The sequence below is a fragment of the Salmo trutta genome, chromosome 2 (genome assembly GCF_901001165.1).
Source record: "Salmo trutta chromosome 2, fSalTru1.1, whole genome shotgun sequence".
Taxonomy (NCBI): domain Eukaryota; kingdom Metazoa; phylum Chordata; class Actinopteri; order Salmoniformes; family Salmonidae; genus Salmo; species Salmo trutta.
Genome location: NC_042958.1, coordinates 36,689,564 through 36,704,102, shown reverse-complemented (window position 1 = coordinate 36,704,102; position 14,539 = coordinate 36,689,564). Strand labels below are relative to the sequence as shown.

At 38.9% G+C, this 14,539-nt stretch overlaps 1 protein-coding gene across 1 annotated transcript in view; it reads right to left on the bottom strand.

Moving 5' to 3' along the window:
* The window catches only part of LOC115154672 (POU domain, class 6, transcription factor 2-like), a 125,149-nt gene that overhangs the window by 3,846 nt on the left and 106,764 nt on the right, over positions 1 to 14,539 (bottom strand). Inside the window, exon 9 of the mRNA XM_029701147.1 lies at positions 5,119 to 5,287. Coding sequence (XP_029557007.1) covers positions 5,119 to 5,287 — 169 coding nt within the window. The remainder of the gene's footprint in view (positions 1 to 5,118; positions 5,288 to 14,539) is intronic.

The following is a 14,539-nucleotide window of genomic DNA, read 5'->3' as shown; positions in this document are numbered from 1 at the left end:
GAGTGTTACATGTGGTGCTATTTTGTTTTTCCGCTTGTCTTGTATTTGGTTGTGATTCGCTGTCCCAGATAGGCAGTGTTGGAGTGAGGATACCCTGCCATTGGCTAAAAAAAACTTCAGATAGACCCAAAAAACCAGACAGAGCATCTGACTATCATGATCAAACACTGAGCTTTAGCAATGTAGATTACACAACACATTGATGTGAAATATAATCCACATATTATATCACCAATCAACAAAAGGTAAAAAGGGGTTAACCAAACAATGAATTGACCATTATTCCCATACCTTCCCTTGAAGTGATAAAAAAATCTATGTTTTTAATTCATGTGGTCAAACAGGCAGCAGTGCATGCAGCTAGTTCTTCTCAGTCACGTACACTCAATTTTTGTATCAGTGTTGAAACTTATCTATAGCACAACAGCAATGATCAAACGCTCAAATACATTTACAGAACGGATCATTTTCTTGTCTTTGTACCTGACTTGTATATCTTAGACCACTTTTTGCAAAACCTTAAATACAAATGTCAACAATGAATACAAAACTCACTTAAGTGTTTTGTTCACAGAATATTAACTCATTGTTTTCATCAGAAGAGAAATGTGTGCAATTGTGTTCACTTTGTGGCATAAATAAATACTAATGCACAACATCACTTTGGGTTACTCCTAAGTCATCATCTCCAATATTGTGACCTTCGATTATAGAGCTTTGCTTTGGTGTAGATTGAGGCCTACAGTATACATTCAGACTGTATCAGTTGTGTTTCTCCATTGTATTCACCTTTCCAATTTCTATTGTGGATTGTGTTTCTGTAACCAATTGAAAAGTCTACAAAATGTGAGCAAACCAGCCTACTGTATGTATTGAATACATGGAATTGGATTGTGATGATATCGATGAATGAATCCTGCACAACAAACGTATTATTTACTTTTATTTTTTATCAGGAATAATATTTAATTTGATATGTATGAAATTGTTTGGTGAAATATGTAATTGTCCATAATTCTGCAATTTTGACCATAATGATTTAGTGACTGTAAAGAAAATGTATTGATCTAGTGGGATTTTTAAAAGACAGACTAACTTTCTGTTTTGTCTGCTTGGACTCGAGAGATAAGTGTGGTTGTGTTAATCTTTTTGCAGGCAGTCGTACTCTTTTGATGGATCTATTTGCAATGTTGACAGTATAGTAGAGTTTTAATGAATGTATTTATGTTTTCAGAAGGCAACTACATTTTGAAAACACATTTACTGTTTTGCAAAAGGCCACAGAGTTCTGTCTTGTGGATTCTGTTTTGAAAATAGTCATGTTTCCAAAAAATGCTTGTAAGCGATTTGAGCAAGTGTAAATACATAACTGTAATTTCTTTACAAAAGCAGTATGAATTATTAATCCACATCCACATTTTAATACATTTTTCAAACTTTTCTTCTGCCTCAAGTTCTCTTGTATATTTAATATGAATACATTTCCACCCTTCAGACTTGAATATACTTCAGAGTTTATGGATGCATGAAGCATAAGTCATTATTTGAATTTAATGTATTGTGCACTTTAGTGCTTTTGAAAAGTACCTTCAACAGCTCAAGACTATAGTTACAATGGTTTGATAGAGTTCCTGAGTCACGAACAGTAGTTGAATTATGGCTTGCTGAATCAGTTTAATCTCACCAAATAGTTGATACTTCTGTCCTATTAGAACATTTTCAGGAGTATCTGTACTGTAGCTCTGTGTATTCTGACCCTGTCAGTTGCAGAGTTCTGTGAGACAAGCACAGAGATGGCTTTTGACTTTCACATGATGAAAGAAGATGGACCTGGGCTAAAGTTGCTGGGTTTCTCTCATGCTGTATAATAATGGGGTCAGTGTCAGAGTGTGGTTTGAGCTGCCTGCCCTCTAATGAGAGTCCAGACATGTGTCCAGGTGTTCGGGAGTGAGCAGCTGAAAGAAAAAGGTGTTCCCCCTTTAAAACAATAGCCGTTCCTGTCCAGGCCTCTTCTAAGACCTTGACCGAACATGGATGTCTTTGATAGAATCTTCCTGGCAGGCAGGTGAGGAGACACCTTAGAGCTGCGGGAAAGGGCCCCTCTCACACAAACAAAATGAAAGACATTTCTTAGTGGCAAGTCGGCTTGTTATACAGAACAGTAGGGAAGTGATCCTGCCCTAGCTTACTGAAGAAGGACCCTGCCTGTTTTTTCCTGTTTCCCCTCTCTGATTGTTGGTGCATTTCTGCTTGTCGATGGTCATTATTATTTATAAATAACCACCTTTTAAACAGCGGAAAGAGGACGGTTATATACTGCAGGGAATACTTTAGTAAATATGAGGAGTCGGTAGAGACAGGACATTTCATGGATCAACAGGAACCAAATGCACTAAAATGAGTTGGGAGCTGCTCGGCTGGCTCCCACTGGTTCAGAACCACCAGGGGAAAATAAAAACATATCTCTACCTCTTTTACCCCCTTGTCTCTCTCTCTTAACGGTCTTAAAAGTACCTTTTTTCAGGCCATGCACAAACATCTGCTAAGTGTAGCCCAAAATGAAGGTTTGCATATGATTATTGTACTGTTTATATTTAACCCTTTACGAATATTGTGAGGCCATGGCTAAGAGTGGGTCTTTGACTGAGTGGAGGCTCTATTACTTACAGAATACAAGGGACAGATCAGTATCCCATCTTTCAAATATCAACCCAGGAGCAGGTAGAGAAAGAAGTGGATGTGATGAAATAGACATATGGAGGATGTGAAGGCACGTATCTGCTACATTGATGCACAAATTAGAGACAACAGTTTCTTGTCATGAGATATGAATCGTTGATGTGGAAGGGCTGTGTTCTAGCGTGAATGAATGTTGTAAATGCATGCAGCTTAAACATGCATGCAGCGACATGATTCCCTTTCAAGAATTACACCAGCAATGAGTAGTTAAGACAACATTGTGCACCTATGCATTCTGAGCAGCATTCACATCAAGAGCACTGTGAATCTTTGGACATGTAACTTTATTGAGGTGGACTCAAACTTCATGCATATTTTTCTGCAATAAAATGAGTCCTCCATTTGTGAAAGAGTCGATGCCATCAATCATGATTCGCAACATTATCTATACATAATTGATACAATAGAATAATTGTTTTGTGTTTAACCCTTAAATATGACATGTAGCAATATGACATATTGCATGTACCAAGCACTCTATCATAAGACAAGATCCAAACCCATTGGTCTGATGATGTACTTATGGGATGTTTGTTCCCCTGTGATAAGCTAATAAGGTTTTTTTTTAACAAAGGGAGCAATGGAATCAGACAAGATGGAACCATCTGTCACTGTCTGTTCCAGTGATATGGGACAACAACATGCCCCTGAGCTAGCATAGTCCCCTCTTCTCCCCCAATTTCCATGTCTCTGTCTCTGTTAACTAAACTAAAGCATGTGAAGACTGCCTCTCTACTTAAAACATAGAATATGCTTGTCATGTCCAATGTCATACAAACAAAACAAATACTATCTTACCGACATAAAGGAACCCTCAAGGACATATTACCTGTTTATTTATTTTAAGCTAATGGCTTTTAATGTATGTTATAAATATCTGAATTATGGATGCTTGTAAATATTTCATGTGTGATTTTTTAAGACTTTAAACATTAGTTTGAAAGGGCTGTCCATCATAAGAACCCTGCTCCCCCCAGTTTCAGATTATATCGGCCGTTTGATGTTGATGTGATGAAACTTTTAAAAGCCCCTTGCACCAATATGTCACAGAAGCAGGGCAGGTCATCAGCAAAGCACATGTATTTCAGAAACACATTACAAATGAATACAGGAATAAGACGGGGTACAGTGCTGATAACTGTTGACAGTGAAGCATGCAACTATGGGTAGAGGACAAAGAAAAGGTAACATGAAATTAGCCACAGTAAGGTCACGACCAAATGCCAGAATTTAAGAAAACAACATGATTATGATTTTGTTAAAACTATTGACTTCACATGTAGTCCTCTGTTGCTCAGTTGGTAAAGCATGGTGTTTGCCATACTGCGATAGTGGGTTCAATTCCCGGGACCACCCATACATAAAATGTATGCATGCATGACTGTAAGTTGCTTTGGGTAAAAGTGTCTGCTAAAAAGCATACATTACATGTTTGGTGAGATAAATGATTATACTTTTTGATCATGTGAAACTCTTAGGGTGGGCAACATTATATTAACCCAATGTGACGTTGTCTGATTAGAGATACTGTAGGTATATTTCTAAGGGGTCTATTTCATTGGTACTAAAGTTAACCAGGTGGAAGGAAAGACATAAAAAGGAAGAGATTAACACACAACACTATATGTCTGATTATCTAATGAATAGATACGGCAGCTGTTTATGACTAAACGCACGTCCTTACAGGACTGTACAACATCACAATCTTATTAACAGACCAGTTCTTGACAGGTTCTCTTAAGCCCAATGTAGAGGGAACAGCAAAAGGCCTTAGTAATTATTAAATGCTTTAAGTGCTTTGTGTAATACTCTAGGTAATGTATTTTGCATAAGTAACAGCGCGCTGTTGTGTGAGAGGAGAGAAAGAAGAGGACACAGAATTGACGCGAGAGCTTAATTTGACTGGATGGTCTTCAATTATGTATTCGTTTTAATATCTTAATGATGTCTGCTTAAATATGAGATGAAATATGGATGTGAGTCATCATGGACACCAGAAGATTATGTGCATTCTCAAATACAGCAGTGCTGAGTGCTTTCGTCTACTGTAGCTACTACTGCATACTGACAGGAGTGGAGCAAGAGGGTCAGGTGAACTACAGAGAAATTATTGTCCATCATTCAGATATGAAATGGTATAAGATGTTGTACATGAATGACATATATATTTCCATAACACTGGTAATATATTGTATTTATTTGTCATTTTAATACCACAATGAGTTAGTAAACTTAAATTCTGCACTGCAGTAAAGAAAAAACAATTTATCACTTGATGGGAAGGATAGGAATATTCCAGAAGACACCATAATCAACAGATCTGTGGTAAAATATAGCATGCTTTGATGTTAATCACATGGCACCTCAAGTCTTCCTTACCTGCAGATGGCAGACTGACTATAGGCTGGGCCCTCGGCCGCGCTGAGCGCCTGTCCCACCTGAGTCTGGGTCAGGCCAAGGGACAAGCGACGGATCTTGAATGCTTTGGCAAACTCCCGAATCTCCTCCAGGTTGACCCCATCCACCTCGCTGGGTGCCATCTGGGGGTCTACAATACAACACAGATTGGAGTGGGTCAAAAAACGAGGAGGACCAAGGCACTCTTCATATAGTTTAAAGGAAAATCTGCACTCTAGTAGCTCCAATACAATGATTTATTCACCAACGTGTCCACAGCAAGCTGTCTTCATCAGGGTTTCTCTTCATAGAGTTAAAATGCCTTTATTGTGATGGCCTGTTCAATAGAACAAAATCTCAAAAACTCTTTGTCAGGGAGTGCAGAGTGAGGCGGGGTTCAGTTACCTGAATAGCACTGTTAAACACACTGGATATAAGGAATATAGCTCATATATATACATTTCAATATAATGTGACAGTGCTGTTCTTTGTTGAAGAACAAAGAGTATCTTTAGAAAATATATTATGAAATGTACCTTCAAATAGCAGCGATTCTCAGTTTGGTGCTTCTCTGCCTTTCTCTAGTTGATAATAGCAGTCTGTACAGTATGTGCTGTATCAATGGTAGTGAGAGTGAAAGGCTGGCTTTGCATTTAACACTAAATTGAAAATGTTCCTCCTTTAATCTTCCATATAAAAGCTCATACAACATACTCCGTGGCATAAAGCCATTTAACAAGGTAGTCTACGGTGTCCAATTGCCATTCTCGGCATTCATTCTGTTTCATGCAAACTTTATAACCCACTCTCCCTGCTTTTATAATAAAAGATAAGGTCTGTGGAATGTTTATTAGAGAACCATTCCTATTCATGTGTCCTTCCTTTGGGTTAGTCAATTGAGGTCTCCACAGAAAGACTGTGCTGCTGTGCACTGCACAACTCAAGTGTTGACAGATGACAAAAAACTCATCTGTGTAGAATTCACTTTATAGAAATGTTTTTCTAAATTGCTGCTTTGCAGACCCCTATATACACTGAGGGTACAAAACATTAATAACACCTTCCTAATATTGAGTTGCACCCCTTTTTGCCCTCAGAACATCCTCAGTTCGTCGGGGCAGGGACTCTATAAGCGTTCCACAGGGATGCTGGCCCATGTTGACTCCAATGCTTCCCACAGTTGTGTCAAGTTGGCTGAATGTCCTTTGGGTGGTGGACCATTCTTGATACACATGGGAACCTGTTGAGTGTGAAAAACGTAGGAACGTAGAAGTTCTTGAAACAAACCGATGCGCCTGGCTAGGGCAGTGGCGGTCATGACATTTTGAGTATTTACCAGCATTTTTAACATGAGTCTGATAATTATCTGTACAAAACAGTTAATCTGATAATACTTGTGAAATATAAAAATACTTGCTTGATATATTTATTTTATTTTATTTATTTAACCTTTATTTAACCAGGAAGGGCTCATTGAGATTTAAAATCTCTTTTTCAAGAGCGTCCTGGCCAAGATAGGCAGCGCCAAGTCATTACAAAAATTACAGACAAACAACATGAAAAACTACAAGTAATCTAGTAAAAACCATAGAATTAACAAAGAATATAACAAAATCAAAAACAGCAAATTAAAAACATTGACATGTCAGGGAATCAGTCTCAAGATCATTCATCAGTGATTTAAAAATACCAATCGGGACAAGTTCTTCCAGTTTAAAAGTATTTTGTAAGGCATTCTAAGACGATGGCGCAGAGTACATAAAAGCCCTTTTACCAAATTCAGTTCGGACATTTGGAACAGTTAGCAAGATAAAGTCCCGCGAACGAAGAGAGTACCCACCACATTTCTGAACAATAAAAATGCCCAAATAAAAAGGTTGTAAACCCAAAATGGCTTTGTAAATAAAAGTATACCAGTGACTGAGCCTACGAGTGACTAGAGAAGGCCAGCCAACGCTGGTATACAAAGTGCAGTGGTGCGTAAGGGTTTTGCAATTTAAAATAAATCTCAAAGTGCCATGGTAAAGGGTGTCAATTGATCTCAAACACTGAGCGGAAGCATTCATATATAAAATATCCCCATAGTCTAGTAAAGGCATAAATGTAGCTGATACTAGCCTCCTTCTGGCTTCAAAAGAAAAACAAGCCTTATTCCTAAAATAAAATCCTAATTTCAGCTTCAATTTTTTTGTAAGTTGTTGACTATGCATTTTAAAAGAGAGGCCATCATCAATCAAAATTCCAAGATATTTATATGTTTTGAAAACTGAAATGGTCTATTAAATCCTTTTCAGTAGACACTCTTATCCAGAGCAACTTACAGTAGTGAGTGTATTCATTTTCATACTGGTCCCTCGTGGGAATCGAACTCACAACCCTATAAGCACCTTACTCTACCAACTGAGCCACATCATCACATCACCTCATCACAAACTACTTGACGTCTCAATTTATTCAATTACTGTATTGTGCATTGTTTTTCTTCGTGGTGATTGAAAGTCTACAGGTACAAACCTAGATGACCAGCTAATGTACAATACAGTAACTGCATAAAAAGTGGTTGTTTTCATGTTATTTAATCAAGAAAAATATTTAATTTGATGTGGATGTTTTGTGTCTTTGCCCATAACTTTGCACCTTTTGATGTAATTGTTTGAGGACAGGGCAACAACTCGTATAATTCCAATGATTGAATCCTGCAACTATCACACCCTGACAGTGGTGACTCGTCATTCAGGGCGACCACCAGGTGTCTCACATTTTCCCCCCATTATCCCCTGTGTATTTATACCTGCAGTTTCTGTTTGTTTGTTGCTAGTTCATCTTGTCTTATTCAGGTCATACCAGCGTGTTTCCCGTTTTTACCTGTTTTCAAGTTTTGTTTTGTAGTGACCTTTCTGCCTGTCCTGACCCTGATTCTGCCTGCCATCCTGTACCTGCCTGACTCTGACCTGGTTTATGAACCCCTGCCTGCCCTCGACCTGCCCTTTGCCTGCCCCCTGTGTAACAACAAATACCTGAGATTGGAACTATCCGCCTCTTGTGTCTGCATCTGGGTCTTATCCTGAGTCGTGATAGCAACATACTCTTCTTAATTATACAAAATGTTTTGCCAAAGCGGAGATGCTGAAACAAAATGTTGCTCGCGCTACAGACGTCTATATAGATCCGCTAATACTAGTAAAGTCCATGTGCCCTACTTCTGTGATTTATTTTTCTTTAAAAAATAATGTATATTTACATTTTATTCAGATTTTTCAGAACTCCTACTGCCCGTGGCTCTGCATGAAAGGGAAGCACTCTTCCCTGTTTCTTGTGCAGGCTGCACACACTTCATCAGTTTTTCATTCATAATTCGACAAGCACTTGATAGTATGCTCATGCAGTATTCTCAATATAATCTGGCCTTTACATATAGCCTACTAATAAATGTGTAGAATTTGAAAAAGTAATCCATAGCCTGCACTGGAATAGCGAATGGAGGTTACCTGCAGTTCCTTTTTTATACGCCAGGAAGGCTACACCGTTTGTGTGCAATAAATATAGCAGCACGAGAAAGCTGGGTTCTGCTTTTACTATATAGTGGCCAGTCAAAATTCTGTTTCCACACGCGATTGCGCAATGTCTGGGCTTAAATTTAAATGCATTTGCCAAAGTTATAGAATTACTGCTGTCTGTTCAGAAAGAAATGACATAATTCCGAATAGCCTACTACACCATGAGTAGGCCTATAATTTAGCCATAGAGGCTCAATGGCGTCATTAAAAATAGCTTAGCTGTGGATTGTGTAGCCCAATATGAAGGCATAGCCTACAGTCAGGAACGTGCCGCAAATCTGTCGGTGAACAGCATGCAGACAAAACACACCTTTCGCAATATTTCAAATACAATCGCCAGGAAACACAGGTTGCTAAGCAAATGGCTCCTGCTGAAAAGAAAAGCAACTAATTCGTATGCTGTATGCTACGAAAATATTTGATCAACTTCCAAATATTGTTTAACGAAGAAGTAAAACAAGAGCGAGACAGGCTTTTGGCACGAACACGTCGGCCATTACCTAACAGTGACCTGCGCATCATTGGGTGAGTCAGAGAAACTGGAAAGTATTTTTAGGACTATCATTTCCTCCTCATATGGTAGCCTACAATATGTGTCTACACACACACCTAGGCCTAGGCCTAGGCTAAGACAAGGTTTGATTGATCTCACATTCTCAGTTTTTCAGTGTCAAAGTAGCCTGTCATTTTGATAATTTGTGAGGTATTAAAAGAGATTCTGCCAGTCTTCAGTCTCATGAAATGTTTGATTTGATTTTAGAGCGCTGAGTACTGGTCCATTAGCAAGTTTGGTAGGCTACTAATGACCATCAGAGGCATCAAAGCACACTTTTGAAGAAGCCTAGTTACAGTGACTCAATGGTCACATGGTGTTTGACTGCGGTCATGACTCCTGACTGTCAGTGTGGGTGAAATACGGTCTCCTTAACAGCCCCCACGCTGGCACCTACTACCATACACCATACCCCACTTACATATTTTGTCTTGACCATTCACCCTCTGAATGGCACATATACACAATCCATGTCTCAATTGTCTCAAAGCTTAAAAACCCTTCTTCATCTACACTGATTGAAGTGGATTTAACATCCAAGGTAACATCAATAAGGGATCATAGCTTTCACCTGGATTCACCTGGTCAGTCTATGTCATGGAAAGAGCAGGTGTTATTAATGTTTTGCACACTCAGTGTAAGTGACTTTAGGAAACTTTTTTTTCCCCAGAGCATTTGAAGAATTTCATAGCTAATAAAAAGGGATTTCACATTGTACACATTGTGCCCTGGCATACTGCTTACTAAAGCAAAGTTTGTGCCGGTGAATTATTAATCTTGGTCATTATCAATTAATTATTAAAGGAATCCTCCAAGCGTATTTAAAGAAAAATCTATTGGGCTGTCATCTTGCCGTGAGGCTTCATAAGAGTGGGGCTTCCGTGCTTCTACAGCGGCCGAGCTCCAGACGTGTGAACATTTACGTAGTGCATTACCTTTGACCAGGGCCCATAGTATATTTTTTTAACTTAATGGGGGGTTCATCTGGTCAAAAGTAGTGCACTATATAGGGAATAGGGTGCCATTTTGGATGCCGACCCTTTCTGTCGTAAAACAACCCCTAGACTCAATGCCTGTGCACGTGCGGAAATCGAATTAGCCTAATACAATAATCCCCATCAAAATCTGTCTGTTTAAACTAGAGATATCTTATTTTTTTGCATGGGCTGCATCTGCGATAGAAGGTGGCAGAGCTAGAGCGTGTTTGTCAGACCAGGGCCCGTATCGACAAACTTTTATTTTGGGGTATCCCATTGAGACCAGGGTCTCATTTACAATGGTGCCCTGAGGACAAGAATACAAATTCAAAATGATCAATACAGATTAAATAAATACAAATTTCTTAATCAACAATATAGCTTCAAACACCACAAATACAATTATTTACCAATTTTCATTAAATTCATTCAACACTAAAGTCCTAAACTGCACTAGAGGCACCAAAGAGTCAAGATGTAGGGAGTTTTGTAGGCTATACCAAAAAAAGGGATCACTAAAACTGAAGGCAGATTTACCTAGATCGGTGTGTACTAGTGGAACCTCGAGAGGTAACCATCTCTGTGAATGGGTTTGGTTTTAATATATTCCAATTTTAACAGTGAAGTGAGGTAGGTCGGAAGCTTGTGTAGTAGAGCTTTGTAAACAAAAAGGGAGTAATGAGGACCAGCCAACCTTTTGATACAAATTAAATCATATTTTGTCACATGTGCCGAATACAATGTCTCAACGTCAACAGTGAAGAGGCGACTTCGGGATGCTGGCCTCCTAGGCAGAGTTGCAAAGAAAAAGCCATATCTCAGACTGGCCAATAAAAATAAAAGATTAAGATGGGCAAACAGACCCTGGACAGAGGAACTCTGCCTAGAAGGCCAGCATCCTGGAGTCACCTCTTCACTGTTGACGTTGAGACTGGTGTTTTGCGGGTACTATTTAATGAAGCTGCCAGTTGAGCACTTGTGATGCGTCTGTTTCTCAAACTAGACACTCTAATGTACTTGTCCTCTTCCTCAGTTGTGCACCGTCCCTCCCCCTCCCGTTTCTATTCTGGAGACAGTTTGCGTTGTCCCGTGAAGGGAGTAGTACACAACGTTGTACGAGATCTTCAGTTTCTTGACAATTTCTCGCATGGAATAGCCTTCATTTCTCAGAACAAGGATAGACTGACGAGTTTCAGAAGAAAGTTCTTTGTTTCTGGCCAATTTGAGCCTGTAATCGAACCCGCAAATGCTGATGCTCCAGATACTCAACTTGCCTGAAGAAGGCCAGTTTTATTACTTCTTTAATCAGAACAACAGTTTCAGCTATGCTAATATAATTGCAAAAGTGTTTTCTAATGATCAATTAGCCTTTTAAAATGATAAACTTGGATTAGCTAACACAACGTGCCATTGGAACACAGGAGTGATGGTTGCTGATAATTGGCCTCTGTACGCCTATGTAGATATTCCATACATAATCTGCAGTTTCCAGCTACAATAGTCATTTACAACATTAACAATGTCTACACTGTATTTCTGATCAATTTGATGTTATTTCAATGGACCAAAATGTTGCTTTTCTTTAAAAAACAATGACATTTCTAAGTGACCCCAAACTTTTGAACGGTAATGTATATATATTATTTATATAAGTAGTATAAAGGACAGGTCCCAAAATCAATCCTTGCGGGACACCTTTAGTAATATCGAGGTAACTTGACACCATCAGAAAGCACACCGTGTTTTGTCTGACAGTTCCCAAACCACATGTAAGACGCCTGGTCGAGCCCCATTTCAGACAACCTTTGAATGAGTAGGGCAAGGCACTTTTTTGCAAGGCACTCAATACATCATTGACTTAAAATGGTTCAAATGAAGAAAAAAAAAGAGTGAGTGTTAGGAAGTGCATCATTCTCTGCTATCTGTTTAGAGGTGAATAAAGGACTCCCTCTAGTGGATGTTTTGGTATTTTCAGAAACCATTATTTCAAATAGATGGCCAGCTGAGGCAAAATGGTTATTAAAAACACCACAAATGTATTTTTTGACTGTTATGGGACCAGAGGCTGTTATAACCTGCTGGGGCAATGAGGGGTGGAGTTTTTCTCAAAGATATGACACTTTCAAGAATTTAGCTGGATTTCTAACACTCTCTGATACACAATGCAATAAGTATGTTGACTTTGCTTTTCTAACCAGAGTAATACATTTCTCAAATGTCTGAAGGACTGCCAGTCAGAGGTAGAATCAGTCAATCGAACCTTAGCCCAAGTTAAGTTTCCTTTCATAAAATCTTTCAGACAATTCATGCGTGAGCCATGGGTTAGATCTGTCCTTTACCCTTAATCTCTTATATGGGGCATGCTTCTTTGAAACAGAGTATTGTGTATGTTAAGTCACCGCTTTTAACAACTATTAGAATTGAAAAAAGGTTACACATGCCAACATATTAGGCAAGAATTAAAAGTAGGTAAAGGGATCGTGTCAGGCAAAAATTATATTAAACGTTTTACCATTGCAACATTTGATATACAGTCATATTCACTGTGGTTGTCAAGCGTGCTATAGAGTTCACAGCTGGTAATGCCTCATCGCCAGTGGCGATTTTAGCATCTAAATGTTGGTGGGGCAAACATTTTTTTCTTCCCTTGATGCATGACAGCAAAGCCACTACACAACAGAACACTAAACAATACATTAATTACACTACAGCGGTGACAAACGGTGCCCACAAATTGTTAGGGCCTACATAAAGCTGTCCCAACAGCGGAGCTTTCTTTTCAGCACCATGGAGTGAATCCTTAACACTGCTACACCTGGCTATCAGCGGAGCCTCATCTGGCAGTGAAAAAGTTAATTCAGCCATTTATTGCCTTTTTAGAAACCATAGCTGATACGGCTTACTTGCTTAAATAAATATGGTTTCTACTGACTTGTGGAGTTGCGTAACTAGATAATGTAATATAAACGAAATACCAAGCAACATACGAACTCACAAAATGTAATTATAAAGTAACAACTTAGTCCCAAAGGTAAGTACAAGTACGAAACAGCATATTAGTATGTAAATACTCAGTCACACCAGTCTCTTTCAAAGTAATACCTAAGAAACACCAATGAACATACATGGTCATTTATCATTTGTTACCACATAATTACCAAATAAATACATTCAAGTGATCCTCTTGTGTTGATATTCTCTCAGTTGTTCCAATGTACAGTACTTTACCTTTAGTTACCATGTACAGTTGAAGTCGGAAGTTTACATACACTTAGTTTGAAGTCATTAAAACTTGTTTTTCAACCACTCTACAAATTTCTTGTTAACAAACTATAGTTTTGGCAAGTCGGTTAGGACATCTAATTTTTCCAACAACTGTTTGCAGACAGATTATTTCACTTATAATTCACTGTATCACAATTCCAGTGGGTCAGAAATTACATATACTAAATTGACTGTGCCTTTAAACAACTTGGACAATTTCAGAAAATGATGTCATGGCTTTCGAAGATTCTGATAAGCTAATTGACATAATTTGAGTCAATTGGAGGTGTACCTGTGGATGTATTTCAAGGCCTACCTTCAAACTCTGTGCCTCTTTGCTAGACATGGGAAAATCAAAATAAATCAGCCAAGACCTCAGAAAAATAATTGGAGACCTCCACAAGTCTGGTTCATCCTTGGGAGCAATTTCCAAATGCCTGAAGGTACCAGGTTCATCTGTATAAACACCATGGGACCACGCAGCCGTCATACCGCTCAGGAAGGAGACGCGTTCTGTCTCCTAGAGATGAACGTACTTTGGTGCAAAAAGTGAAAATCAATCCCAGAACAACAGCAAAGGACCTTGTGAAGACGCTGGAGGAAACAGGTACAAAAGTATCTATTTCCACAGTAAAACGAGTCCTATATCGACATAACCTTAAAGGCCGCTCCAAAACCGCCATAAAAACCCCAGACTACGGATTGCAACTGCACATGGGGACAAAGATCGTACTTTTTGGAGAAATATCCTCTGGTCTGATGAAACAAAACAGTTTGGCCATAATGACCATCATTATGTTGACCATCGTTATGAAAAAGGGGGAGGCTTGCAAGCCGAAGAACACCATTCCAACCGTGAAGCAAGGGGGTGTGCTTCACTGCAGGAGGGACTGATGCACGTCACAAAATAGATGGCATCATGAGGTGGGAAAATGATGTGGATATATTGAAGCAACATTTCAAGACATCAGTCAGGAAGTTAAAGCTTGCTCGCAAATGGGTCTTCCAAATGGACAATGACCCCAAGAATACTTCCAAAGTTGTGTCAAAAT